Raw genomic sequence first — 26635 nt, forward strand, 5'->3', positions numbered from 1 at the left:
TGTATTGAAGAGTTGGGTCTGAGGGTCCAAATTTAATACTTAGTGCAAGTTTTGAAGCTACAGAAGGTTCGGAAGGTTTCCATCCTCAGAGGTGTTTGGAATGTTATCCTTCCGTCCCCTGCCCCAAGTTTGCCTGGGGGCACAAAACACTAGAGGCAAACTCTGTGTGAGCAGGCTGAGGCAGAACCTTTGTGATGTGCAAGTGTAGTAGGTGACAGCTCCTCCCCCTCATCAAGTCAGAGATGGCCCATCCTGCCAACACCTATTCTCCTGTTTGTCTCACTGCTAAAAGTAGCATTTTCAGAAATGTGATTTAAAATCTGACTTGACCATTAAAAAGGGTCTTAAATTACAAATCGGAATACCCCAAACGTGATATTCCTACTGGCTCCAAATTGAAAGTTAGCATTTATTAAAAGTATTAAGGTAACCCAATGTTATCCTATCGGAGAGGTAGGCCTTGCAGTAGGGGAAAACGAATTTAAGAGTAAAACTTAAACATATATGTCCAACATTTTGAATACACTGCACCCTGCCCTAGGGGCTGTTTAGGGTCTATCTATGGGTAACCTATATATATTAAAAGGGAAGGTTTAGGCTTAGCAAGACATTTATTTTGCAAAGTCGAAGAGGCAGTGTAAAGCTGCACACACAGACTGCAATGGTGGGCCTGAGACATGTTTAAATGGCTACTAAAGTGGCTGGCACAATCAATGCAGCAGGCCAAATGTAGCATTTAAATCACAGGCTATGCGTGCACCTAGTACCATTTAGATAGGGACTTACAAGTAAATTAAATGTGCCAATTGGTTGGAAACTAATTTTACCATGTTTTAAGGGGATCGCACAAGCACTTAAGCACTGGTTCGGGGTCGTAAAGTGCACAGAGTCCCAACGAACACGGGTTCCGAAAACAGGACGGGGAAGGCAAACAATTTCAAGTCTCCAGATTCCAGTAACTGTCCACAGCTTGCCCTCCATTTCTTGGAGCAGGAATATATGGGCCAACCGTATTAGCCAGACAAGAAACAAGGAAGACAAAAAACATGGCAACTCTGTTGTCTACTGGAAAGGCCCGCTCAGTAGGGTCAGGCACCACAAGAAGGGCTGTCGAAAGAGACTACTGTGGAAGAGTTAAGTCAGGAGAAAATCCACACCATACAGCTGAGAGAGACTACCAGACCCGTAAAATGTACGGAACACCTTCTGGGATCTTGGTCCGAGTATTAATTTAACCTAGACTACCTCTGAGTTAAAGCTTGATATCCAGACGACACAGCATCAAAACAGTAAGCAGCATTTGCCTATTTCTGTCCCAAGCTGTTCTTTCTGGAAATAATGCACTAATTCTGAGAAATATTGGTTTAAATGATGGACGTTAGGCAGTGCAAGCGCATAAAAACAGGTGCTCCGCTCTGTGCTGAGCAGTAGCGGCCCATGGTTGGGGTGCTGCTGGGCGCTGATGTGGGTCGGGGCAGGGTGGGGGGTAGTAAACTACGGATTACGGCCGATTAGAGGCAAGTAAACATATAAATAAAAAAACGAATTTCGTTGCACGCGCTGCATTGCCAAATGCGATGCACAACGCGCTACGAAATTACTTTAAATTATTTATATGTTTAATTACCTATAATAGACCGTAATCCGTAGTTTACTACCCCCTGCCCTGCCCCTCCTCCGCCCCACGTCAGCGCCCAGCAGCACTCCTACTACGGGCGGCTACTGGTGCTGAGCCAATGCATCTGGTCATGATACTTTCGTTGTCTATTACAAACCCTCTACACCGGTGTATAGAAAATAAAATAGGATTTTCCATTTGCATCATTTTTGTTGCTTATTTGGTAAATTGAGCAAACAGTACTTTCTCCTAACTAAAGTTTTGCACCACTCCAAAACATAGGGTAAACCGATTTGATGCTATATTTTCCAGTGGCGGCTGCTCTCAGTGCAACGTAGTTGACCAGCAGCAGAGGGAGGAATATAAAAATAAAACACACAAACACATTAAAAAACATAAAATATCACTTACCTAACTATGCGTCTGCCGCCTTGCTCCTCTCCCGATCCTCAACTGGAGCACTGCACAGGCTCCCAGATGCTAATCCCTATGCTGCTCTCATGCTGGAAATACTTTTACCCAGCATGAGAGAAGCGCTGGGATTGGTCTGAGCGGCCTGGTTTGGTGCTCAGACACATCCTGGGAGCCTGTGTCTGTTCTCCACCTGGCGGTGCAACACAGCTCGGGTTCTAAGTGTGCATGTCATTTTCGCCACCATAAGATGGCTTGCACGACCGACATGCACACTTAGCAGTGGTCATCACTCCTCCTCCCTGAAGCCCAGGATTGCACAACCCCGCTCGACCCCACCCTGTGACTCTGCTGGATCAGTGAAAAATAAAATGATTATAAAAATCATTTTATTTTTCACTGTTGCCTCTGCTGGGTAGCAGTGGGGCGAAGTTCCTCTACCATAGTGGAGTCACCCCCCCTGATATTTTAATTATTTACATAGTTAGAAAGGGAGAGAGCACATTTCTAATTTCCTTTTCTTTTAAGATATAAAAGATGGGACTAAGCCCTTCATTTGGCATTTGGTGGATGTGGAACATCCACACATTTGTATATTGGGAGGTGTCCCTCCGCCCAATTTAGAGTGCATACATATGTGTCACGAGCGGGGGATAGAGGACGTAGAAAGTTATCAGTTTCTTAAGGTACTCTTTATTTAGTTGCTGTTCTCAACCCAGCTATTGGGGAATTAAGTACACAGAGTCTTTTAACTGAGGTCCGCAGCGTCTTCTCCACTGGGGTTCTAGCCGGGATCTGGGTCTGGCCTGTTTGGCTCACGGCGACCGGTTGGTTCTGTCATCTCCATTCCAGGCAGCGGGGATGTGGATAAAAGAAAAAGAAAAGCCTTAGGTATCAGGCACAGTTATTACGGCGTGTGGAAGGGAGTTGAGGGATCACCCATGTCCTACGAGGCGTGAAGGGGGGGGGAATAACACCGGGAGCAGTGAGAGAACCGGCTACCCAGGAGATTCCCCGGCTTCCCCACCCAAGTAGGGGCGATCCTCCCTCTTCCCGGGACCCAGGAGACGTTGACGCACCTGTTGGAGCCACTTTCCTCCGTGAAAGTGGCGGGGCGAAGCGTGAGGTTAGCCTCCTGGCTCTGGCGGTCTGGTTGCGGTTCCCTCCGGGAGCTGAACACTCGTCTCTCGTCCTACGGTTCCGGCGTCTGGATCGGCAGCACTGGACGCTTCCTGCTTCTCCGTTTCGCTGTCCTCATTGGGCGTCGGGACTTTGACCTCACTCACCATCGGAGGCCCCGCCCCAAAGGCTGGATCATCGGCTCCGTCTTGATCAAAGTTAAAGGGCCAGTAACCGGAAGGCCACTCGAGGTCGGCAGCAGGCGCTTCCGTGTCGTAAGGCTGGGGAGAGAAAGAAGAGAATGGAGGAAGTCGGTCCGGGACACCCGACTTCTGACAATATGTTTTGCCATATTTGTAAAGGATACATTTGCATATACTCTGAATAGGACTGACATAACATCTGGCAATTTAATGTGAGTGTACTGCATCTGCCAAACTCTAAATGCCACCCTAGGTTTGAGGCAAAACTGTTTGTTCCAGTTTTAATACATACATAGCAAAAACATTTAAAGTCAGTTAGGATTTCTTTGTCAGAAAGTTCTAGTTAAATTGATTCATATGGAATTATTGAAAGGGACTTAGGGTTGCCAAATATTTTAAGAGTGGCTTTGCCATAAGAAGCTAAGGAGTCATACAATTCATGAGTCGAGATGCTACTTTCACTTCATGTCCCAGTAACACTGTAATAATTCAAACTTAAATCCCTTAGCTGATATTATGAAATGAGATTTGTTTGGGAGATCATTGACTGTGTTTATAAATGTGTACAATTACGTATTATAGCGTGATTAAGTATTTGGAGTGACACCGAACACTTTTGTTAAATGGTGGCTTTGTGGGTATTTAGGTACCTGAGTGTTGGCATATAATCGCGGGTGCTTATTTGTATGGTGCCAAATGTGTTGGTATATGATGGTGGCAGTGTGGGCATATGATGTTGCTTTTGGTACGAACATACCTGCGTGATTGTTTGATGGGGGTATGTGGCCTTATACAGGTGGTTGTGCAGCTATGATGGTGGTTGTGCAGTCAAATATTATGAAGGTTCGGAGGCCCTACTATTGTGGGTGTGCCAGCATATGATTGTGGGTTGACATGTATGAAGGTGGGTACGTTTGCATATAATGGTGAACTGGGGGTTTGTTGACTTGTGAGGTTGGTTGTGCCAACATGTAGTTGATGGTGGGTCTGCTCATGTAGGAGGTAGTCAATGATGTGAACGTAGAAACCTACCTTCTGAGTTTCATTGCTTTTTATTTTTATGGAAAATCCACTGTTAGCATATTAACCTACCTTTGCTTACTTTCAACATTAGTATGTTGTAGAGAATGTAATGGTTTGTAGTATTTTATTGCTGTTTTGTGTGTTGGTGATGTTGGCTGTGTGTGCATGGAATAGCAGTTACATTGGTGTATGATTGTGTTGGTTTGTGTTATTGGTTCTGTGGACTCATGGTGGCTGTGTTTCGGCATATGATGTTTTTTATGTGGATGAATGATGTTCTGTGTGTTAGTGTATGTATTGGCTTATGATAGTGAGTATCAGCATATGATAGTGAGTGTGTTGGCCTGTAATAGCGCGTGTGTTGGCTTATTTGGGTTGTCTAGAGGCATGTTGATGAGCGTGTTGTTGTACAATGTTGTTTGTGTATAAGTTTGATGTTGGGCGTGTTGGCGCATGATCATTGGTGTATAATTGTGGATGTGCTGATAGATGATGCAACTTTATAGCCCCTTTGTGTGCCCTGTCCCCTTCGAAGTCTATGTGCCACCCTGCTCTGCCTGGGCTGGACTTTCTTAAGTCACTGTGACCTGCTGAAGCTTCTGCAGGTGTAATAGCATGTGCTGGATCCTTCAGTTTGCTGCTTTGGAGCCCCTTTGTGTGTCACCATGTCCTGTTAATTTGTAAAATAAAAAATAAGTTTAATAACCTCCCGCCCTGTTTCCCTGCAAACCGGAGAGCCCTCTACTAAAATATAAATTAGTAGTCAAACTATACATCTACCCCTGACTCCTGAACCTGCTGGATGTCTTCAGAGGGGCTCTGCCCAGAAACACCTTGAGAGCGTCTGTCCGGTGAGTGAGGGCTTGCAGTGCTGGCTACGGTGGGCGGGTAGCGGCGTGGGGATCGGGCCCATCTCTCTTCCTTGCTACAGTGGCCTCCTCTGTCCCGTGTTTGGCCGGCCCATCCCCCAGGTCTGGAAGTGGGGGAGGTCGCCCCGGCCCTCTGGGGGCTGTGTCCCCGCCCTCCATCGCTGTGCCCCGCCGGACGGAGGGGGTGACACTGAACTTGGCCCTTGGTGCGGACTTCTGCTCACCAGGGGGGGGGCCCTTCCTAGTGGCTCACTGGTTTGGCCCACTGTTGTATGGACGCCAGATTCGGCCTTGTTTGGGCCCTCCCATCTTTCACGCTCTGTGTCGGTGTTGAGGCCTCACCCCCTGCTCCCAAGAGTTGCTGGCTGCTGGGGGCAACAAGAGCTCCCCCGAGGCCTCCGTCTACAGTGGGGATTGGGATCGGCTGCCATGTCGGGTGGCGGTGTGGAGGGGCGATGTTGGCGCTCCCGCCCCCCTCTCCCTCCCTCCCTCACTGACTCACCCCTTCTCAAACTCTACGACACACATCATATCTGGGGGTGCATTTCGGCGACCGTCGACTTGTGAACACGCGGTGGGCCTTCCTGGCCGTCCCTGTCCTGGGCCTGCCCCCTGCCAGAGCTGGGGGTCCGCCGCGGAGCAGACCCTTCTTTTCCTCCCCTTGGCCTCCTCTGTTGGTCGGAGAACTTCTACTGCGGGACTGATCTCAGCCGTCGATGTCGGGCAGCGTGGGGTCTTGATATCAACACCCCCTCTCACTATCCACTCACTTGGACCTGGTCCCCGCCTGCATCCCAGTGCTTGGCACCCATTGTCTGCCCTCAACCGCATCCATTGAGTGGCACTGGACACCCACACGCGACAAGCTAGAGGTACCAGGAATAACTACCGGCTGACTGTGCTGGGGAGCAGCGGACTGGCTTTCTGGGCCCCCGCACCGACCTCTTGCCACGCACCCTGAGACGGCAGGCGGTGCCATCTTACTATCGGCCGTCGCATCAGGCGGAGGCATGTGTGGAGTCCCCAGACTCGTGCTGTTTGTCCCAGGAGTTGAGGAGGCCCTAGGAGGCTCGGCCTTGACGCCTTGGCCAGAGTATTGAGGGTCTGTGTGTCAGCTCCCCTCCTTTTGCGATTTCCGACTACCTCCCCCACCCAGTCGGCAACAGGGGCCTCTATCCACGGTCGCGATGGGCAGGGACCGTGCCCCAAAGACAACTGCTCCACAGACCCAAACAAAAATGGACCAATACACCACCAGCGACCGGGACCCCAGAGGGGGGTGTCGAATACCCCTGCCCCCGCTGGGGGTGATCTCTCCACAATCCTTCAAGCAATCGGCAATTCACAAACTTCAGTAGAAAATAAGATTGGTGAGGTGAGGGTTGTCATGGCCCTTATTCGTCAGGACCTGCTCAAAGCGATGGCTCGGATCTCGGAGGCGGAAGCGCATCTCCACTGCCGAGGACGGCATAGGCCAACTAAAGACCCAGGTGGCCCGGCTCCAGTCTCAGACCTCTGAACTTCACAGGCAGGCCGAAAACGCTGAAAACAGGTCAAGACGGAATAACCTACGCCTCATAGGATTTCCCGAGGGGGTTGAACAAGGTCGAGCGTACACGTTCATGGAGACCTGGATGAGATCATGGGTACCTAAGGAGTCCCTCTCTCCGTGGTTTGCGGTTGAGCACCCATCGCTCCCTGGCTCCCCGGCCTCCGCCCTGGGGCTCCACCACGGCCCATCATTATGAGGGTCCTCAGCTTCCAGGACAGAGACGCTATCCTCAGGGCGGCGAGGTCGCAGGGTCCAGTGACTTACCAAAACAGCACAATCATGCTTTTCCCGGACTATACCAGGGAGGTGCAGGCCCAGCGACAAACTTACGATGACATCAAACAGAAGCTCTGGAATCTGGGTCTCCGCTATGGACTCCTCTTTCCGGCCTGGCTCAGAGTTGTTTTTCAAAACAAGACACTCTTCTTTGATGCCCCCCAAGCGGCCTGGACTTGGCTCACGAGGAGCACCCCCTCCGGACTCGTCCCGTCTCTTCCCCTGCTTGACATGGGCCTAAGCAACCTCAACCAACCCTTCCTAAGCCGCAGCAGTGCCGCACTCGGTCCTGCAAGAAGGGTGACCGACGAAGCGGGGCCTCACGATCACCAGAAGCAGTGTCACACTTACTCATTATCTCTGGATTACCTCCGGTGTCTGGGACTCACAGCCTGACTGGGTCCATGATTGACCTGAGCCGGGTCTCAGACCCCTCCGAAACACTGCGCCCTGCCATGTCTGACTCTGACCTGTCTAGGAGCCCTGCACTTCGAGGATCAGAGGAAGACGACGGAGTCTGACCCTGAAGCCAGATGGACTTAGGACCACAAATTGTCTTAAAATCTCTAGCAGCTGTTAACAATATCTTTTTCCATCTACATGGAGGGGTCCATCTTCGCCAAGACCATGCTCTGCTACTCGTTTTAGCTTAGCACTCAGACTTGTTTGTATTGTTTTTGTTGAATTCTTTTTCAGGGCGACAGATGCTTCAATTTCAGAAGTGTTGGGTGGGGGTGTTGGGGGGCAGGAGGGGTGGGAGGACCATTGTCTTCTAATTGTTTATCGTTTCTGGCCACGTTCGGGCCACTGGTTTTTGTTTTTCATGACATCTCCCTGAGCACACACACCAATTCCAATGACATGAGACCTACCATAATACACGAGCTCTATCCCTACACTCAGGCTATGAGATGTTACCTCCCATGGGACCGGGGTTCCCTCTTTCTGGTCCACACACACACCACTCCACATTCTGTCATGGAACGTCAACGGCCTACTAGACCGTATAAAGCGAACCGCGGTGCTCCACAGTGCCCAACGCCAAGCACCTGACATTCTCTTCCTACAAGAAACACACCTTCCTCGCCCGATATGGGTTTGACAGGGTCTGGCAGTCTGATCTCGCACGGGGCAATCGGGGAGTGGCCATATTGATTCGTAGGAGTCTCCCCTATAATTTGACACAAGTGGAGGCCGACATGCAGGGGTGTTACGTAGCTCTAATTGGTGCGATCGAGGGTCATCCTCTCAATCTCATGTGTGCATACATTCCCCCACCACAGTGCTCTCTGCCCTCCGACGACTTTCACTATTAATCTCGAATTTTACCTCAGGGTCTGACAGTCACTGGGGGCGACTTCAATGCTGTTTTGCAGCCTTCTCGCAATACAACAGGTATTCCCTCCGCGTCCCACCTTGCTTCTGCTAATCACCTTTCTGATTGGTTCTCTGCCCTGGGTCTCTGCGACGCTTGGAGGGTCTAGAACCCCCGCCGAGAACAGCATACTCACATACTCACACTTCGGCAGCCCACCTTACCCACTCCTGTATTGACTTGCTCCTGTTGCCGGCCACCGATCGCCAGTTGGTGTCGGGAGTTAATATCCTTCCCCGGGGTATCTCCAATCATTCCCCGGTCTACCTCCGTCTCTGGCGGGCCCGAGGGAATCCGCATGATTTGGTGGATGACCACTTTTATTCGCGCTAGAAATGGAGCTCCTGGCCTCTCTCATATGCAACAATTCCCGCATCCAGGGCTGGGCCTGGGACCCCTGTTGGGTCAACAAGGTTGCCCTTTATGCGGACGACATCCTGCTTTTCTTAGCAGATCCCGAGGACTCCGGCCCATGGTGCTTGGACATCCTGTCCGCCATTGAACGAGTCTCCAGCCTGCGGCTCAACCTGGTGAAATCCACTCTGGTTCCCCTCCACCCATCACAAGCATGTTTCGACTGGCAAATGACTATTCCCCTGCACAGGCAGTCCTTCAAGTATTTGGGAGTCTGGGTAACCTGGCTCCCCGAACTTGAATGGGCCCTCAACCTTATGCCCCTGGTTACCAGGGCCAAGGTAGTCCCTTCCTCTTAATCTCCTGGGCAGAAGTCCGCTTTTTAAAGTGATGGTTCTCCCCCGCTTTTTATATATTCTTCAAAACATAACCTTTCATCTCCCAGGGAGCTGGTTCGGTGAGATTGATGGACTGCTCACCCAGTTTTTATGGACAGGTGGGAGGCCGCGTAGGGCCCTGGCTCACTGTTGGATACTTCCCTGTGATGGGGACGTGCGGGTAACCAATCTTCACATTTACTACCTGGCCCAAGACTTATTGTGGTGCATGACTGGTTTGCCGGCGGTTGGTCCAACCCGGCGTACTAGGTCGAGCGCCGGTCTATGGACTTCTCACAACTCCAAGCCTACTTGTACGGGGCCCATATACCAAAAGTCCTTCCCCTATTACTAGGAGAGTCCTACTGGCATGGTGCACTGCCCTGCGCCACACAAAATGGGACGGGAGGCTTACCCAACATACACCCCTGTGGCATGGTACCTGGCTGCGTGAGACTTCAACTCTCTGGGACTTTCGTCAATGGGACCGCATTGGGATCTCACTTCCCTGGGACGTCTGGGTAGGGGACCACATCAGGGCCTTCTCAGAATTGCAGCAGCGATATTTCCTTCATGCCTCCCAGTTCTACAAATACCTGCAGCTTCGGCACGCCCTCAATGCACACATTACTTCTCACACCTCCCTCCCCGAATTCAGTCCCTTTGAGGCCCAAGTGATGATGGGGAACCTGGGTAAAGGAGGGGTGCTGCGGATCTACCGCTCCCTAGTAAAAAACGGCCCACGACCCTAGACTCACTGCGTGTCCACTGGAAGGACTGGCCGGGCCCCTTGGAGGACGCGGACTGGCGGGACGCTCTCATGGCCCCCAAGACCTTGACGACCTCCTCCAAACTGCGCCTAATTCAAATCTACTATTTACATATGGCATATTTAACTCCTGCGTGTTTGTACAGAGCTCGACTGCGACCATCCCTAACTTGTACACGATGTGACCAAGCTCCAGCGGACTTTTACCATATGGTCTGGCAGTACCCCGTCATTGTGTCATTCTGGGCGGGCGTGGAACTTGAGCTTACACAGACCTGTGGGATTTGGGGATGCAGTGCGCGCAATTAAATTTGTTTTATTTATTTATATAATTACTTACCTGTAATCCTCCGTAATCCATAGATTACTACCCCCACCCTACCCCTCTCCCTCCCCACATCACTGCCCGGCAGCTACTCCCACCACCGACCGCTACTGCCTATGAACACCTATTCTTAACTTTTATATTTTGGCCCACAATCTTTTTGTATGTTATGTTATACGTATTTGTAGAGAGCCTTATCACTGGGGATGGTATCCTGGTGCTGAGTAGGTGTGATTCTATCTTCCCTTAGAACAGATAGAGGGATTATTTAAAGAGCCAAGTCTTCAGTTTCTTCCAGAATTCAAGAATTGAAGAGAAGGCTCTGATGTGCGATGATGATATTTTTGACACAATAGCCATATCACCCGATATTTTTGATTTTATATTTTTGTCATTCACCTTCCATTGAGCACCACCCTGTTATTATCAGACATGTGTGGAGGAGGAAGAGACTTTGAGACAAATGCTCATCACAAGGGGCAATTAGGAACATTTGGAAGTTTCATCTACACAGTATAGTGTGACTGAAGCTTTGATGCAGGCTTTTCTATAGTTTCGCTGGCTAATCACTGGCTCCTCTCACTCAAAGGGGTACAATAGGCATTTGACCAATTTGAGTAGGATTTCTATTGTAGTGGAGAGAGCGATACCTCATTTTACCACGCAAGCCCATGAGCATGTTGATGCAGCTGAGGTAGCCTAGTTAGCCTTCCACCATCTTGGAAAGTATTCGCAATAATGCTTTCTGAGACAGTTTGGCTATAAGACAGAGGGAGGGTAAGAGGCGAGTGAGGGCACTGTTTAGGGACATTGTGAATTTCAGGAATTTTCACCATCAACGCCTGTGTTTCCTTATAACTTGGGTCCCCTATCAACTGATAATCGGAATCCGTACTGGAAATTTGCAGAAAACAAGAAGAAGAAAACTGCTATCAGAGATACTCTGTTGTCCTGAGTAAGGTCTGGCGGTCTGCAGCCTCTTCTCTTGAACTAAAGTTCTGCAGGTCATTCTCATGGGTCACGAAAGACCTCCTCACTGAACTTCAAAGGGAGATAATGCATGTGAGAGTATCTTTGGAGAAGTACCAGGAGAACATTTGAGAAAGGACTTTGCTGGACCCTTGGTAGTTGACCCAGAGCTGGCAAGGACTAGCCGAATTTTCTGCACTGAACCCTGTTTTGCTTCTAGACCAGTGCTTCTCAAACGTTTAAGAACCACAACCCACTTTTTAAAGCGAAGGCCTTTTGTGACACACTTAGCTTTAATGGACATGAGGCGGGTGATTTTTCTAATGTAACTAAACATCACGTGCTAGCACATTATTTGCAGGGAGCACCTTTTCTATTGAAATTGGCAGTAAATTTACACAGACATACAGTTTTATAGGTAACGCTATATTGCACACAAATGATAATGTATGGAAGTCGGGTTTCAGTGAATACCTATCATTTGTGCATCTTTGAGTAAATTGTCTTGATTCGTTCTGATCCCATTAAAATCTCTGTCAGAATTACAAAAAAGATGTGCTTTATTTTTGCTTTCCTAACTTCTGAATTTGTACAGCTCATTCACAGGTGTTTACACTTTGTTGTGCCTTAGAAATAGATTAAATCCTACAGTCTTTCCTTTCACATTTCATGTACCCCAGCAGGCTTCTCACATAATTCTTTTTACTAATCTTTCTTTGACTGGAAAGTGTGAGGCGTTTGTAAACACTAACCCTGGGGTCCCGCTTCGCCGAGTCAGCTTACTGCCATCAGAACTGACTACTGCCCCAGGAGGGGGGTCCGTGCAACAGAACTTGCGCTGCAAGCGCTGTGGGGTCAACATTCCAGATTGCACGGGACTCCACTGACCAGGAGTCCGTGCGGGTCACCACCTGTGCTTGGATCCGCCCACATCCTCTTTCCCGTTTCAAAGGACCTCGCGGAACCTGCTGGCGCGGGTCCCGCTTCGCCGAGTCAGCTTACTGCCATCAGAACTGACTGCTGCCCCAGGAGGGGGGTCCGTGCAACAGAACTTGCGCTGCAAGCGCTGTGGGGTCAACATTCCAGATTGCACGGGACTCCACTCACCAGGAGTCCGTGCGGGTCACCACCTGTGCTTGGATCCGCCCACATCCTCTTTGTCATTACTTAACATCGACTATCTCCCGCGCCGCGGGGCGCGCGCGGGACTCGCCGGGATAAGCCCGGGCAAAGGGCGGGCCCTCTGTGGCCCTCGGAGGCCAGAGGAGGACGGGACGGGGCACCCCACCTTACATCACTCTGGACCTCGGAGTAGGATCACACGAAAGACATAAGGTACAGTTATTTACGGCTACTCCCCAGGCTCCTCACAGGTTTCTGCAGAGCCTTAAGTCAGCTGAATCGTTACGCAGCCGATCAATTCAGACTCAATTGTAACTGCCAGAATCCTTGTGCCATGACACGTGGGGAGGAGGAGACCAGAAATACTCCGTCCCAGAGACACATGCTTAAGGGGACAATGGACTATTTCGTTAACAGGGTAACTCTCCCTATTTTAAAAGAACTAGAGAGAATAGAACGATCCCCCGTTATTGAATGTCCCCCTAGTATATGTTCGCCTATACAGACCCCTGATCCAGCACCGAGCTTATCGCTATTTGATGAATTAAATAAATTATGTAAGTCTACATATGCCCCTCTGGATTCAGGTAATATGCAAATCAACGCTCCTATTTTCACCTTAGCACCCATTAGTCCTGAGCCCTGTAGCCAATCCCAATCCCAACTAATTAATAACTCCCAGGCTACTCCCCTTTCAGTACAATTAGAGCCAAATCTCAAACCTACAGGGCCACCACAGATTTCCTCCACCAAAAGGAAGAGAGTTGGGGTTATACAAATGGGGAGTCAGGCAAAGCAATAGAAACTAAAACCCAATTCTTCTCTGCCAAACACTCCCATCACTGTTAGTACTGCCCCTACAGCACCCGTTGAGGCTTCTCTATTGGCCTCAATCGAAAGAATGTTGGAAGCGTTAATTTCACCCCTGATAGAAAAAGTAATCAGCTTAGGGGATAGGCTCACGGGTGTCGAGGATGCGATTAAGGTTAACCCGCCACTCATAAAAAACCTGCCAGAACCTTCCCAGCCACAGCGCCCATTCGCCTTAGAAACGACTGAATCCGTCACACAATGTGAGACTACCCATAATCACTTAGCCTATCCACAAAAAACAGCTGTAAACCTCCGAAAGGAGGCTCAACTACTCGGAGCTCCTACTATAGATCAGGGCCAAATAAAGCATCTAGGTTGCACAAGGGGCTACGGGCAAACAATGAGATTACGTCACACAAAACCAATCTCCTACATTTGCCACCGGAGGCCGCTCCTTTTGTGTGCATCCTCGCAGGAGCACCAGAATTGACCAAAGGGAAAATTGAAAGCCAACAGGATCTAACAAATACAGTCACGTTTTGGCTAAGCAAAAATAGACCTCTGCCAACCAACATCGATGGTACTATACTATCTGTCAGAAGGGTGGGCTGGCTAGGATCTTTACCAAAAGACATTGCAGGAGATCTGATACTGGTAAAATTTAGGAGCAAATATGTCATCCCATATCTTGAATTATGGCGGCCACAAAGAGGTGATGGTCCCATTTCCACCTGGAGCATAACTGATTTCTACCCCAGAACATTATATGTCCCGTCCCTATGTCAATAAGCGCAAAGTAATCACATGAAGGGTAGATTGGGACTAGTTTGGAGTGGCCTTTTCTCCCCACTTTTAATTATCTTGGACAACGATTATGTGATTTTTTGCAATTTTAACCTTTGGCCTATGTATATATTGTGTATATTGTCTTTAATGTTAATTCCTTTTTTTGATGATGTAATTTTTCATTATGTGATCTGACGTACTTTTATGGTTATGAAATATAATCGAATAAAGTCTTTGACTGACACTAACCCTCCATTAAAATAATAAGCAGCACAAGACAACCGTGACATTTGACCTTTGTCTTTAAAGTGTAGCAAATGTGACACGATGAAAACAGAATTTAACGACATTGACATCTTAATTTATTTCCTGGACTTTGGCGACCCACAAAAATTCGGAGCGGGACCCACCAGTGGGTCGCCAACCTCTAGTTGGGAAAGGCAGTTCTATACATTAGCTTGTCTAACTTTGTAAAGAGCTCATCCATTGGTCTTTTGACTAGCTAATCATCCACTTCCTAATAAATGTTATTAAAGAACGTCGAAAATGGAATTTGTTTTAACCTCAAAGAAACTATTACTTAAAATAAAAAATATATCTATTTCATCCTGCAGCCTGAAACAGCACATTACCAATGATTGTATGTACTTACAAGTTTTTTCAAATGTTGTGCAGCAATAGAGACAGAATTTGGTGGTTAAAAGTGTACAAAATTAAAACACATGATTTTCTAATGGGACCTACTCTTGGCTTTCATTTATTGTACGAATGAAATGGAAGATCAATGCACAAAACAATTTCCCCATGCAATCTGGGTATGTCTGGTGTTAATGTGTCAGCACTCTCTTTCCAAGCTTTACTTCTTACCATCCAATACCCCCACCAATCACATCATGACTACGATGACAAATTATTTTCTAGAACAAATCAGATCCCCGCTCATCACATTTAAGCACCTTTAATGTGAAGGTAAAGTCACTGACTGCATTTACTGTTCTCTGAACTATATTATTATTATTTGCAGTGCGACCATGAAAGCGTTTGGGGAGAAGCGATGTCTCAATTCAGAGTCTAAAAAAGTGAAGAGGATGCTGAACAATCTTATGAAGAAAAGGTTAGTCTACATTTGCTTACTGGCCGCATTCACCTATCCTTGCAGAAGCCTGGAGTTTTGTGTGCAAACATTCACAGTAAAATGTGGGGGCACGTGCTATGAAAATTATTTTAAAATATAAATTTTTAGGTCAAGCCTGCAACAGCACATGTGCTGCACGTGCTCTTGCTTGAGAGACATTTTGTTTACAATAAACTGTTGGATGGAACCCATTGCTTACCATTTGTTAGCTTATGTGTCACTCTTCTTTGCTGTCTCTAAATTGCCAGAGCAGGCCGAGCGACACTTTTGTTCCTTTCTGTGGAGCATGGACTAAGCACAGATTCCCTGAATTTAATTAGTGCCAGACCACTGCTCGCACAGTTATAGAGGTACTATTTCTTCTTTCCCATCCCACCCATCCCTTCTCCATGTTGCTGCCCCGTCTGCTGCTCCCTTCCTCCTCCCCTGCACTTCCCTCATTTTGCTCTTCCCCCTCCTGTTGTTGCTGCTCCCCCCTCCTCTCCCGCCCGTTGTGTTGCTTCCCATAGTTTTTTTTTTAAAACAGCACGGGCTGATGACAGAGGCCTCCACGAGATGAGTAGGGTGACCTCTTTGCAAAACTGTGGGGTGCTGATCAATGGGGCTGGTTACCAGCTTGGCGTCTCACACATTGACTGAGTGGAGGGTGGAGCTGAGTCCCAGCAGCAAGGAGCTAATCAAGGCTAGTGGGGTTGCATCGGATAAGGGGATCATAGAGCAGTGGCAATCTCTCCTGATTTGGCCCTATCCTGCCCTCTCCCTAGCGCTGGGGCACAATTAGGCTGCCTAGTGCCATGCATACATGTTTGCACCGTAGTCCAAGGGTGTGTGTGTGAGTCTAGCTTGGTTTTGTATTGGAAGGTGATCCTTCCAGTACAACAGCACAATAATGATGTTGTATGTTCAAGATAGAAGAAGTTAAAACACATGGAGTCAATTAAAACACCTGTAGTCAAAGGTCATCACATGATCTCACAATGCACAAAAAAGCATATATCACTACAAGGATAGATAAAAGAAAGCAATATAGAAGGGAGAGAGTAGAGCAATCAAATATAGAGGGAGAGAGAAAGTAGACCAGCTATATGAAGGAAAGAGCCATAGGAAGAGAACAGAGGAATGAAGAGGAGCAGGCAGAAATTAAAAAGAGGAGAGATGGGGTAGAGAAAAGCAGCAGAGCTGGAGTAAAGTGGAGAAATTGCTGATGAGACAGAAACGAGTTGGAGTATACTGGAGACAGAGCAGTGCGTTGGTGGACGGAGTGATGAGGGTAGAACGGAGGGTGAGAGGTAAATTAGAGATGGAGGGCTTGAGGGGACACACCATGGATGAAAAAAGTGGAAAAAAAGATAGTCCATCCCGCAAGTATGAGGGGATACATAGTGGAGAAATAGTAGAGAACACACAGGGAAGCAAGGCCAGTAGTGAAAGTGGACTGTGCATGTTGAAATTGGAGCATTGCCAATGGTGGAAGTGGGTTTGACTGGTGGAAGTGAGACCGCCCAGTGATGGAAGTAGATTGACCCTGATGGAAATTAGACTGTTAGACCCATCGGTTTCTGGCTGGCTGGGAAGCATCAAAGCTGGTCAGAATCCACCGCTCTAGATAGGATGAGTACTGTACACGTTTACGATAACCTGTGCTCACCCTTAGGTAACTTGGCACCGAGTAGTCAGGCTTATCCTCAGGGCCCAAGTGTAAACCACCACCCTCGCAACACATTGCGTACATCACAAAAAGACTCCACACGTATGTATAAAACACTGATCTTTGTATTACACACACATTCAAATCACAAGATACACATTGTATATACACTTTACGCTTTTATGCAATTGTCGAACTTTCCCATTGAAATCAACATGAGATACATATTGTATATGCACTATGTAGTTATATGCAATTGTTGAACTTTCCCACTAGCAGAAAAGTCAAGCAGTCACAGATCTTTGACTTCACCTCGTGACCCAACCCCTCAGTCATTCAAGTACACCAGCCAAAGATACATGTTGCCCCTGTTGACACCCTGTTGGCTAGACAGTCAGAATCAGCTAAAATGGAAAAAACAGTTACCTAATTTTGTCTTTCTGGATTTGCCTTCCAGGTGCCCAGCGGCACCTGCATGAGTGCAGGATCGGTATCCACCAGTAGACACAAGGTTGTGACCCATGAAGCTGGTGCGCTTCCAAGTCTGGAGAAATGTTTCCCTCAGGCGGAGGTGCGAGCTACCATAGCTCCCGACAGCCAGTCGTAGGTGCCCCATCACAATGTTCTCCACAAAAAAGGTAGAGTGAGCCGGCGACCTCGGATGGAGGCCACAATGTAGGGTACTGTCGTCCTCCCGATCTTGAGGTCAAAGACAGTCTTAGCTCCTAGCTAAGTGCTCCCAACACCCCTCGGACACCATACGCTCAGGAGTGCAAACTTATTTACAACAAGGGGTGGTGATGGACAGAGTCTCTGAATTAAGCAGAATACTCTCACCCAGTCAAGAGATCAGGGCTAGATCCAACACCGTTTTTTAGCTCATTGCACCATGATCAAGCCCTGATCTTTGGACTGGGTAAGAGTGGTCTGCTTAATTCAGACACTCTGTTCATCACCACCCCCTTTTCTGAATCGTTTTTGGCCACTATAGGTGTGGCAGGGTATACTCAGACATGAGTCCCTTGCTCACTGCTCCATCAGGATTCAAGCAAGCCGGGCCGAAGACGCCTGAAATGGCAGAAACCGGTCCCCGGAAGCTTGTCTCCTTTCTGGTGAAGAATTGGCTTGGTAGTTTGGTCTGCCCTGTTCCCATGATGCACTGGGCCAGGGACAGACTCATTTGCATATAGCCAGGTTCTGAGCTGGGATGGGGCAGTGAGCTAGATAACGGTGATGGATCAAGCCCTGATCTTTGGACTGGGTAAGAGTGGTCTGCTTAATTCAGACACTCTGTTCATCACCACCCCCTTTTCTGAATCAGGAGTGCAAACTAGCACAGGTCTCCTTACGTCTCAGCACCTCAGGTGGCTGCTGATCTTTACGAACACACAGTGTTATGACGGTGTACGTCAGGTCGGTCCTTGCGAAATGATGATCACTTCCACCCATTTCTGTCGCACCCAGTGCGGTCCTTACAATCTTGTGGAAACAGTGAGATTATTTGTGTCCCTGGGATCTCATGGACAGGTGGAGAGTACTTCAGGACTCGGGCCACGACAGTTGACACATAGCTGCAGGCCAGCAACTTATAGGCAAAATTCACCTAGTGATAGTCATCCTCTTGGACCACGACAAGCTCCAGGTCACCACAACACCTCAAGTCTGCGGATAATCCAGTTGCAGTCACTCCTGCCCTAATGATTCCTTGTGTCGATGTCCAAGCACTAAACCAGCGTAGTCTAGTTCCAAATCCCAAAGCATCTTTACTTTCAGAGGCCGGAGCCCGAGTAGTTATGTTAAGGTATTTGTAGAGCGCATGGCTGCCCCAGCAACGGGGCGTCCAGCGCTAAGATGAACACCAAGTGAGACGACAGAACAGAGGAGAGATTAACATTTTACCCACATTGGCCTTTAAAAATCTGATCAGTTCAAAAGGCCACCTTTGAAATGCATAGGCCCGCTCCAAATGTGTCCTGTCTGCCATCCTACCCCAGGAGGTTTGATCATTATCTTTAGTGGGGCCAAGACCCTGCTCCTTGGAATGCAGGTGCCAATTCCACCTCCTTGTAACTGTCCCAAAAGGCCCCTCTGAGTCAGAGGTCCGCAGTTTACCTTGAGCCCTAGTTTATGGCCTTCTACTAGGAATGCACAGATGTAGCTGTCCCCCTAGCACTGATATGTGAATTGGAGACAAGCTGACAGGCTCACAGAGCCATGAGCATCGAAATGCCCACTTTCCCAAATAATGTCGGATCCACTCACACTACTGGAGAGGATTCGACATTACTAACTCATCAATATCAAACAAGATACTGCTACTGTTCTGCCCATGGGAAATACTGCTCAATGGCCTTACCCTACATTCCCTATGCTAATCCAATGAGAGAAGCCGGCCTAGTCGTATCGAACACACCATCCAGTGTCATTCAGAACCCTTGCATGCCACGCACACATGCACATGCCCTAACTCTTTCCAACACCACACCCTGTCACTAGGGAGAACTCCGATATAGCAAGAGACATGTAGAACCTTGGTACTTAGCTTTTGAAATGCCAAGCCAAGTAACAGTAACCTGTGCACACAGGCCCCACCAGGGCAAAGCTGTGGCACAATCAATGAGCAACCTCCATGGATGGCACAACCAGTGCTGCAGGCCCACAGTGGGGCATTCAAGATACATGCCCTGGGTATATATCTTACAGCTAACTTGAATCAGCCAATCATGTATACACCAAACACCAGTATGTATATGATGAGCACATCGCTTTGACACTGAATGGCAGTGTCAAACACGCTCAAAGTCCTATGGCTAGCATCTAGATCAGCAGAAAATTGGGAACGGGAAAAGCAAAACGTTGATTGGAAGCACCCTACAAAAGGGCCTTTTAAAACAGAGACAATCTTATGATGGAAGCGGGCTGCATCTGGTGAAAGTGGTCTATGCCCAGTGAGATGTGCTTGATGGAAGTGGGCCATTCCAGAGGGGAAATCGGGATGATGTCACATAGAGGTATTAGACCTGGTTAACGCCGTCTTTACATGCTCACATTCTTAAGTTACCTTCTTTCCCTAAACACGCTGCCATTTGACAAACATTAATTTGCGTGCAAATGCAGGATAATATTCTTCAAACTTAGTTTGCTTACAGTACCGCTACGTAGGCATTCTATCAGAACACCTTAAACAATTTGTACATAGGCTAAGTTCAGCACACAAGATGTAATTTGTTTTTGGCCGCTCGGCGACAGGCTTATCACAATGGGATAAACATTAGCGGCCTGACTGGGGCTTCGGCATAGTAACAGGGAAGATGTTAGTATATATATGACATCAAGCCTTTGTTGATTCAGAGGAGCATTTCGCTGGCACTGAGATACCGACCCATGCTGGAATCTTAGCCCAGCTGATTCCTGTTTACCTCATGCGAGGGATGCTGTCGAGCTCCACACCAAGATGGGCAGCTTTATGACACTTACCTACATGTAACAGGGAGTTTGATCACCCTACAGAGATTTGGCAGGTTAACTCACACTAGGAATACTAGGTTAGAATGCGCTAAGTAAGAGTACAATATATTACAGTACATATATGCAAGCATGTCTTCCCTGTTGTAGCAAAATGGTTGAACTATACATCTTTTTCACCATTCTCGTAATGCTAATTACCTTATTAAGCTTCCTTATATTAATCATTGCAGCGCATATATTATACTCAAGAATCTCAATGCTTCAATAAATATTGAAACTGCATGTTGTGTATTTCTTGTGCATCTCTTTGGATAATGTAACAAAAACTGTGAATGACGGATCCATGAACCTAACCAAGGGAGTGGGGGTTCAGCTTAATGTGCGAAACACACCCCTGTACTGAGAAAAGAAAAAACCTTTTCTTGAGTCCCCTCACTCACCAAGGGTTAACCCTCAGTGACATGCTTCATCATTAGAGCCATCCCAAGCAGCTACCTTTTGGGGTGTGCTGCGACTTGCGGAATTACGTTGGAGCACTTTAATGTGAAAATATGTGTAGTGCAGTGTTGGGGGAGTGGTGTAAAGTTATGTTAAAAATACCTAGCTGAAGATCGCCGTGCAGGTGTGGAATTGTGCGAATGCGGCAATGGGGTGGAGCGGGAGACTGACCCGGGCGACCCCCTTGTACGATTCTTGTAAGCTGGGAAGTTTATGGCAGACAAAAGGCTTTGAGAAATGGGATATAATTGGTATCAGTAGAGTGGGCGATCTCTGGGTTAAGGATATGATTAAGACTTTTGAGGTCCTGAAGGCGGAATATGACTTGAGTGATTGGGACTTTTTTCGCTATTTACAGATTCGTCATGCGTTGGGCTCAGTTTTCCCCGTGGGGACCGTTATTCTGGAATCTTCCCCGTTGGAGGATCGGATACTTGATGGACATGTACCCGATAGCACGATTTCTTTGATTTATAAGAAATTAATTAATGATCGTCTGCCCTGTTAACGCATTTAAGGGAGGTCTGGACCAGAGACGGTCTACTATTAGATGACGAGGACTGGCAATCTGCGATTTCCTCACACAAGGAGGCCGCGATACCGGCCCGTCTTCGACTAGTCCAACTCAAGATTTTGCACCGTGTGTATGTCACTGGCCCGCGACTGATTCGAATGGGTTATTCTGTTGATGGGCTATGTATCCGTGGTTGTGGTCAGCTTGCTACTTCTCTTCACATCATTTGGGAATGTCCGGAGGTTGCTGTATTTTGGAATAGAGTGCATGCTGTCATGAAAGAGGTTACGGGAGTCGAGATACAACCGGAAGCTAGGCGGTGTCTGTTGAATGTATGGGAACCGAATGACTATGATGTGACTCAGACCCGGTGGGCGACCCTGGCCAACATGATTGCTAAACGAGACATTGCACAATTGTGGGGCGCTCCCCGCCCGCCGACGGTCTCGGTGTGGAAGGAAAATATGGATTGGTGTATGTTTAGAGAGAAGACGGTATGTGTAGCACGAGGTAGGCCCCAAAAATGGGGGAAAGTTTGGAATCAATGGAACTCCTACAGCGGGGATATATGCACACCACCCCTTCCTGACGTATCCGATGATTCACATTCGCCCTAATCCAGACGTTCCATGACTTGTTTTGATTCATAGGTTTTTAAATCTTTAGTCTTTTTCTCCCGATTCTACCCCCCTCTTGATTTTTGTTCATTGCCTTGCATTGTAATGCTATTGCCTTTCCTTCCTGCTCCGAAATAGCGCCTGTATTGTAATGTCCTTTTTGCCTTGATTGTTTGTTTTCTTATAAAATAAAAAGAGTTAAAAAAAAAAATACCTAGCTAGTGAGCTAATGTTTTATTCTTGCTGCTAGTTGGTATGGATAAAAAAGGGGGTTAAGATTAGGGAAAAAAGTAACAGTTATGTGATTACAGTCCCTAGCATTTTGTCTACATGTTTCGAGGTGTCCCCTAAACCTCTTCTTCAGGACCACATGGGGACCATCCCCATGCCTACCACTCCGTGAAAAAACCTATAATAAGGAAAAACTATAATAAAGACAAACATATGTACACCTAATGTGTGGGCATCAAGTAAAATACACACAGTTTCAAATTAGACTCGTAGTATCTGTTCAGGGTATAAAACATAATGCAAATTAGTACATACTGCCTGCCTACCTCTCACGTGGGCAGGTGGATACCATGTGCGGTGCTTAGATCAATGTACTCCTCTAAAGATGGTGTAGGTACCCTTAGAATTAAAATTACGTTAGTGCTTTAATCCAATGTGACAATATGATACACATTAAATGTCTCTGTTGTGAAAAAGCATAGTTAAATGGTTTTTAAAGCACTCATGAAAAAAGGACAACACATGACAGATAAAACACATAACATATAATGTTTGTCGTTTCTTGGAACATACTTACTCCCATGCTTTAATAGGCCTCATGGCCTCCCTGGGTGGAGGGGCTTGTAGTAACCCTACAGAAGTAAATATAGTATAGGAGTTAGGATAAGGGGGTTGCTGTCAGCCATCCCCTATACATGGAGGGTAGAGATGCTTAAAAGTACAAAAAAACAGTGTTTTTTATATATTAATCTCTCCTTCGCTGGTTCCACTATGGAGAAAGAGAAACTTACTTGGCTCAGCACTCCTCCATCAGTATGACCTACTCGCTGCCCCGGCAGACCGCATCTTAGCTCCTGGTGCGAGCTAAATAGTGAAAAGAAAGCCAAGTCATGCTCATGTGCAGCCTAAGGCTAGAGCGTGGCATTGGCAATTGATCCGCGCCATGTTGGGGGTATATCCCACTATCGTGAGCATTAAAGGACTATAAAGCGCCCAGGGTTACGGTGGATGGTTGGACCACAAATTAAATCGAAATAAAGGTAAAAATAAAAATAAATAAAGTGAAGGTTTAGCTCGAAACCTCAAGTACAGTCGAGGGCTGAGAAAGCATTAGAATGCGGTGGCCACCTTGGGCTAGTTCCTAAGTGTAGTGATGTCACACAGTGGGAGCTTATTGCAAGGGGTGTCATTGTGCCCCATAGGTCTATTATGTAGCAGCCTAAAACATTTTGATGGTGGGACCACAAAAAAGAGAATAAAAATGAATGAAAATAAATGAAATAAAATACAATAAAGGTAATATAAAACAGAAGTTCAAGTTGGAGCTGCAGTCTAAAGGACTTAATCAGGATGGTATTCATGCAAAATTGCTGGGTGTCTTATGTCTCGATACTGAGGTTCATCTTGTGAATTGCCCCAATGGAATATTGTCATTCAGGCCTGCAGTGTCTGTGTGCAATTTGAACACCCATCTTTGTTCTTTTTCCAGCACTTTCTTTTCTAAGTTGTCACAGGGTTTGATATGTTCCAACACTACCCACGGCATGTCATTTGGGGTGTGTTTCATTTAGTTGAATTGTGCTGTCATCCTTGTACTAGCCCTGTGGCATCTAATGTTGCTACTATGCACGCAGATCCTTGTTATAACTTTCCTGGTGGTCATACCTACATAGAGAAGGTCACAGCAGCATGTAATCAGATACACAACCCCAGAGGTGTTGCAGGTGGTGAATTTCCTTAATTCCCATGACGTTCCTGTGTTGAAGGTGACCTTTTTGCTGGTTGTAGTGAGATGGCACACACTACTATTGCCACATGAGGGGTGTCCTGTAGGTAAGGTACTGATTACCTGTTGGTTGTGTTTGGGTTGAGGTTTTGGGCGGGTGTGCACTAGGATATCTCTGACATTTTTTCCTCTCCTATGCGAGAACATTGTTGTTGATATGTTCAGTTTTCTGCTGTTCAGGATAAGCCAGTGTTTTTTCACTATCTTGGTCCCTCTCTGATGCTATGTTATAGGTTGTAATACAGATGGGTCTCTTGTCCTTTTCTGTGTCCTGTCGCTCATTGGTTTCCAGGAGAGTGTCCCTATGGTTGTTGGTTGCTCTTTTCTTTGCCTTTTTAATGATGTTAGAAGGCTATTTTCTCCTCCTCAGTTTTTCGGTCAAGTCTTTGGCCTTTGCTTCATAGTCCCTCATTTCTGTGCAGTTTCTTGTGAGTCTAAGGAACTGTCCGAAAGGGAGATTCTCCTTTAGGTGTCCCGGATGGAAACTGTCGAACAGAAGGAGACAATTCTTACCGGTTGGTTTGAAATGAGTTGTGGTTTTGAGTGCCCCTTCCGCCGCATAGATATTAAGGTCTAGAAAAGCAAATTCTGATCTGCTCATTGTGTAGGTCTCTTTGGATATGCAACAGTAGCCAAGTGAAAGGATTCTAGATCTGTTACCACGAGTTCCTTTGGGAATCATTGTTGTCATTGTGAGGTTGCACATCCATTTGTTACTCTGGAGGTTAGGGGTACAGATGGGGCACTGTGAGTTAGCAGGACTTAGGTCAACATATCTGTACATTTTGGATGGAATCAGTCTCTCTCAGTTCTGATGGTTATGTTGTCCAACACACGCACTATTTTACTTGAGAACGTAAAAGCTGAATGACAATGAGTCCACCGGACTTGGGCCATGCCAGTGGTGGAAGTGTGCTGTGCCTGGTGGAAGTGGGTCACAGCGCTGGTGGAAGAAAAATGTTGGTCTTCAACACTTACTTTTTTTCTTAAATTTAAACACTGGAGTAGTCACATAATGCACATGTCTGCAGGGGAATGCCTCCCTAATCCTCAATGTCCTGTGGATTGCATTGAAGCACAGACCAGCAGGTTCAAATTACCTGTCCTCGCCTCACTCAGCAGGCCGAAATTCTACTAAATCTGTGAAGCTTTATAGATAGGCACTAGAAGTTGCATCCTAATCATATATTTATAACTCTTATCTCACCGCCCTTTCCCTGATTACTGCAGAGTAAACACATGCACATCAGGTGACTTACTCAAGGTGTCCTTTTCCATGGGAGTGCTTTTAAAGCTGTCATAGATATAGGACTCCTGCCTGTGGTAACTTCTCTGTTTGGGCCTGTTAAGGCCTTGGAAAGTCTTGGGGCAGAACCCCTGTACAAGGTCCAGAACCACTCTCTAATTACAATATTTTTTAATATGGAACAGCAATTTCAGGTAACATTGCTTGTTGTATTTATATTTGCTTAATTGTTATCACACTATATGTTAGACAAGGGCTCAAAAGGACTTGGCCTTAGGAAATGGTGAGAGTAAGGGGAAGTTCACTCAGGAGTGATGAGCCTACATGCTGGTTTATAACGGGAGGCCAGGTAGAACTAGGGAATGAGAAGGGGCAATGCAATAGATATGTGCAATTCTGGTGTCTCCAGTGGCATTTGGAGTGAGAGTCTAAGCCAGTCAGCTGTATTTCTCGGGGTGGTTCTCAGTGGATTCCGATGAAGAACTCTCTTCTTACCTGATTGTTTTGTGAAGTGTCTTGTGACTTTAAACAGTGCAGTCAGCCAGTCAACTTTTTGTTTATTTAGACCTTGGCCTTCAAACAATTCTTCCAAAACTCAAAAAACTATAAATATCCTATAAAACTAACTATCAGATAAAAACAGATAAATAACAACCCAATTCCTTTAACCTTCTACATAAAACACTTTCTAAATTCAAGTCCTCAATAACATTTCATTCACATATCTCCCCAGAGCATGTACATCAAGATACCTCATGTCCAATAAAATGGTGGCTGCTTGTCTCCAATTCTTAATAATAAATAATAATAATGCAACTTATAAAGCAGATAGCTACTTCGAAGAAGTGTCCCATGCTGCGGTCCAAGCTACCCCAAGTTACACACTTGCAAAAGGTGACAGAATCAGACTGTCTAAACAACCAGGTTTTTTGTTTTTTTCTAAAAAGAGGTGGCGTGTCAGACAGAAAGAGGCAGTGATTTCTATAGATTTGTTTCCAGAAAGCTAAAGGAGCTGCCACCAAAGCACACTCTTCTCACTTTCGGAATGTAGACCCTTCTAGTCCCCGAGGATTTAAGATTCCTCAGAGGAGTGTAGGGTAATGAAAGACTGTATGTACCGAGGTCCAGTGTTTGTTAGGGCTTTGCAGCAATAGCACATTGCTGTGAATGAGACCCTCTGCTTCATAGGAAGCCAGTGTAACTTTGTCGGTGAGAGTTCTACTGAGACACGTTTTGGGAGATTAGGTAGCAAACGCTTCACTGCATTCTTTACTTGTTGGAAACGCATCATACAGGAGTGGGACACCCCCATGTTGTTTAGCAAGCAGCTGCTTCACACAACAGAGACATTCTAGTGTGGATGCTCTGCTTAAATATTTACGAGGATCGAGACATTAAGGGGCCTATTAGGATGGCGGACGGACCTGCGTCCGTCCGCCACCCCAGAGGTGGAGGGACCGTCCGCAGGTGCAGCGGCGGTCCCTCCGTGCGAATTAGGATGTGACCGCCACCCTGGCGGTCACATCCTGTA

The 26635-nt window shown here is 47.0% G+C and overlaps 1 protein-coding gene across 1 annotated transcript in view; it reads left to right on the forward strand.

Annotated features, from left to right (window-relative positions):
- LOC144818720 (C-X-C motif chemokine 10-like) overlaps positions 1-26635 on the forward strand; it is an 87144-nt gene that overhangs the window by 52427 nt on the left and 8082 nt on the right. Inside the window, exon 3 of the mRNA XM_078676394.1 lies at positions 14986-15075. Coding sequence (XP_078532520.1) covers positions 14986-15075 — 90 coding nt within the window. The remainder of the gene's footprint in view (positions 1-14985; positions 15076-26635) is intronic.

This window comes from Lissotriton helveticus, chromosome 2_1, assembly GCF_964261635.1.
Source record: "Lissotriton helveticus chromosome 2_1, aLisHel1.1, whole genome shotgun sequence".
Taxonomy (NCBI): Eukaryota; Metazoa; Chordata; class Amphibia; order Caudata; family Salamandridae; genus Lissotriton; species Lissotriton helveticus.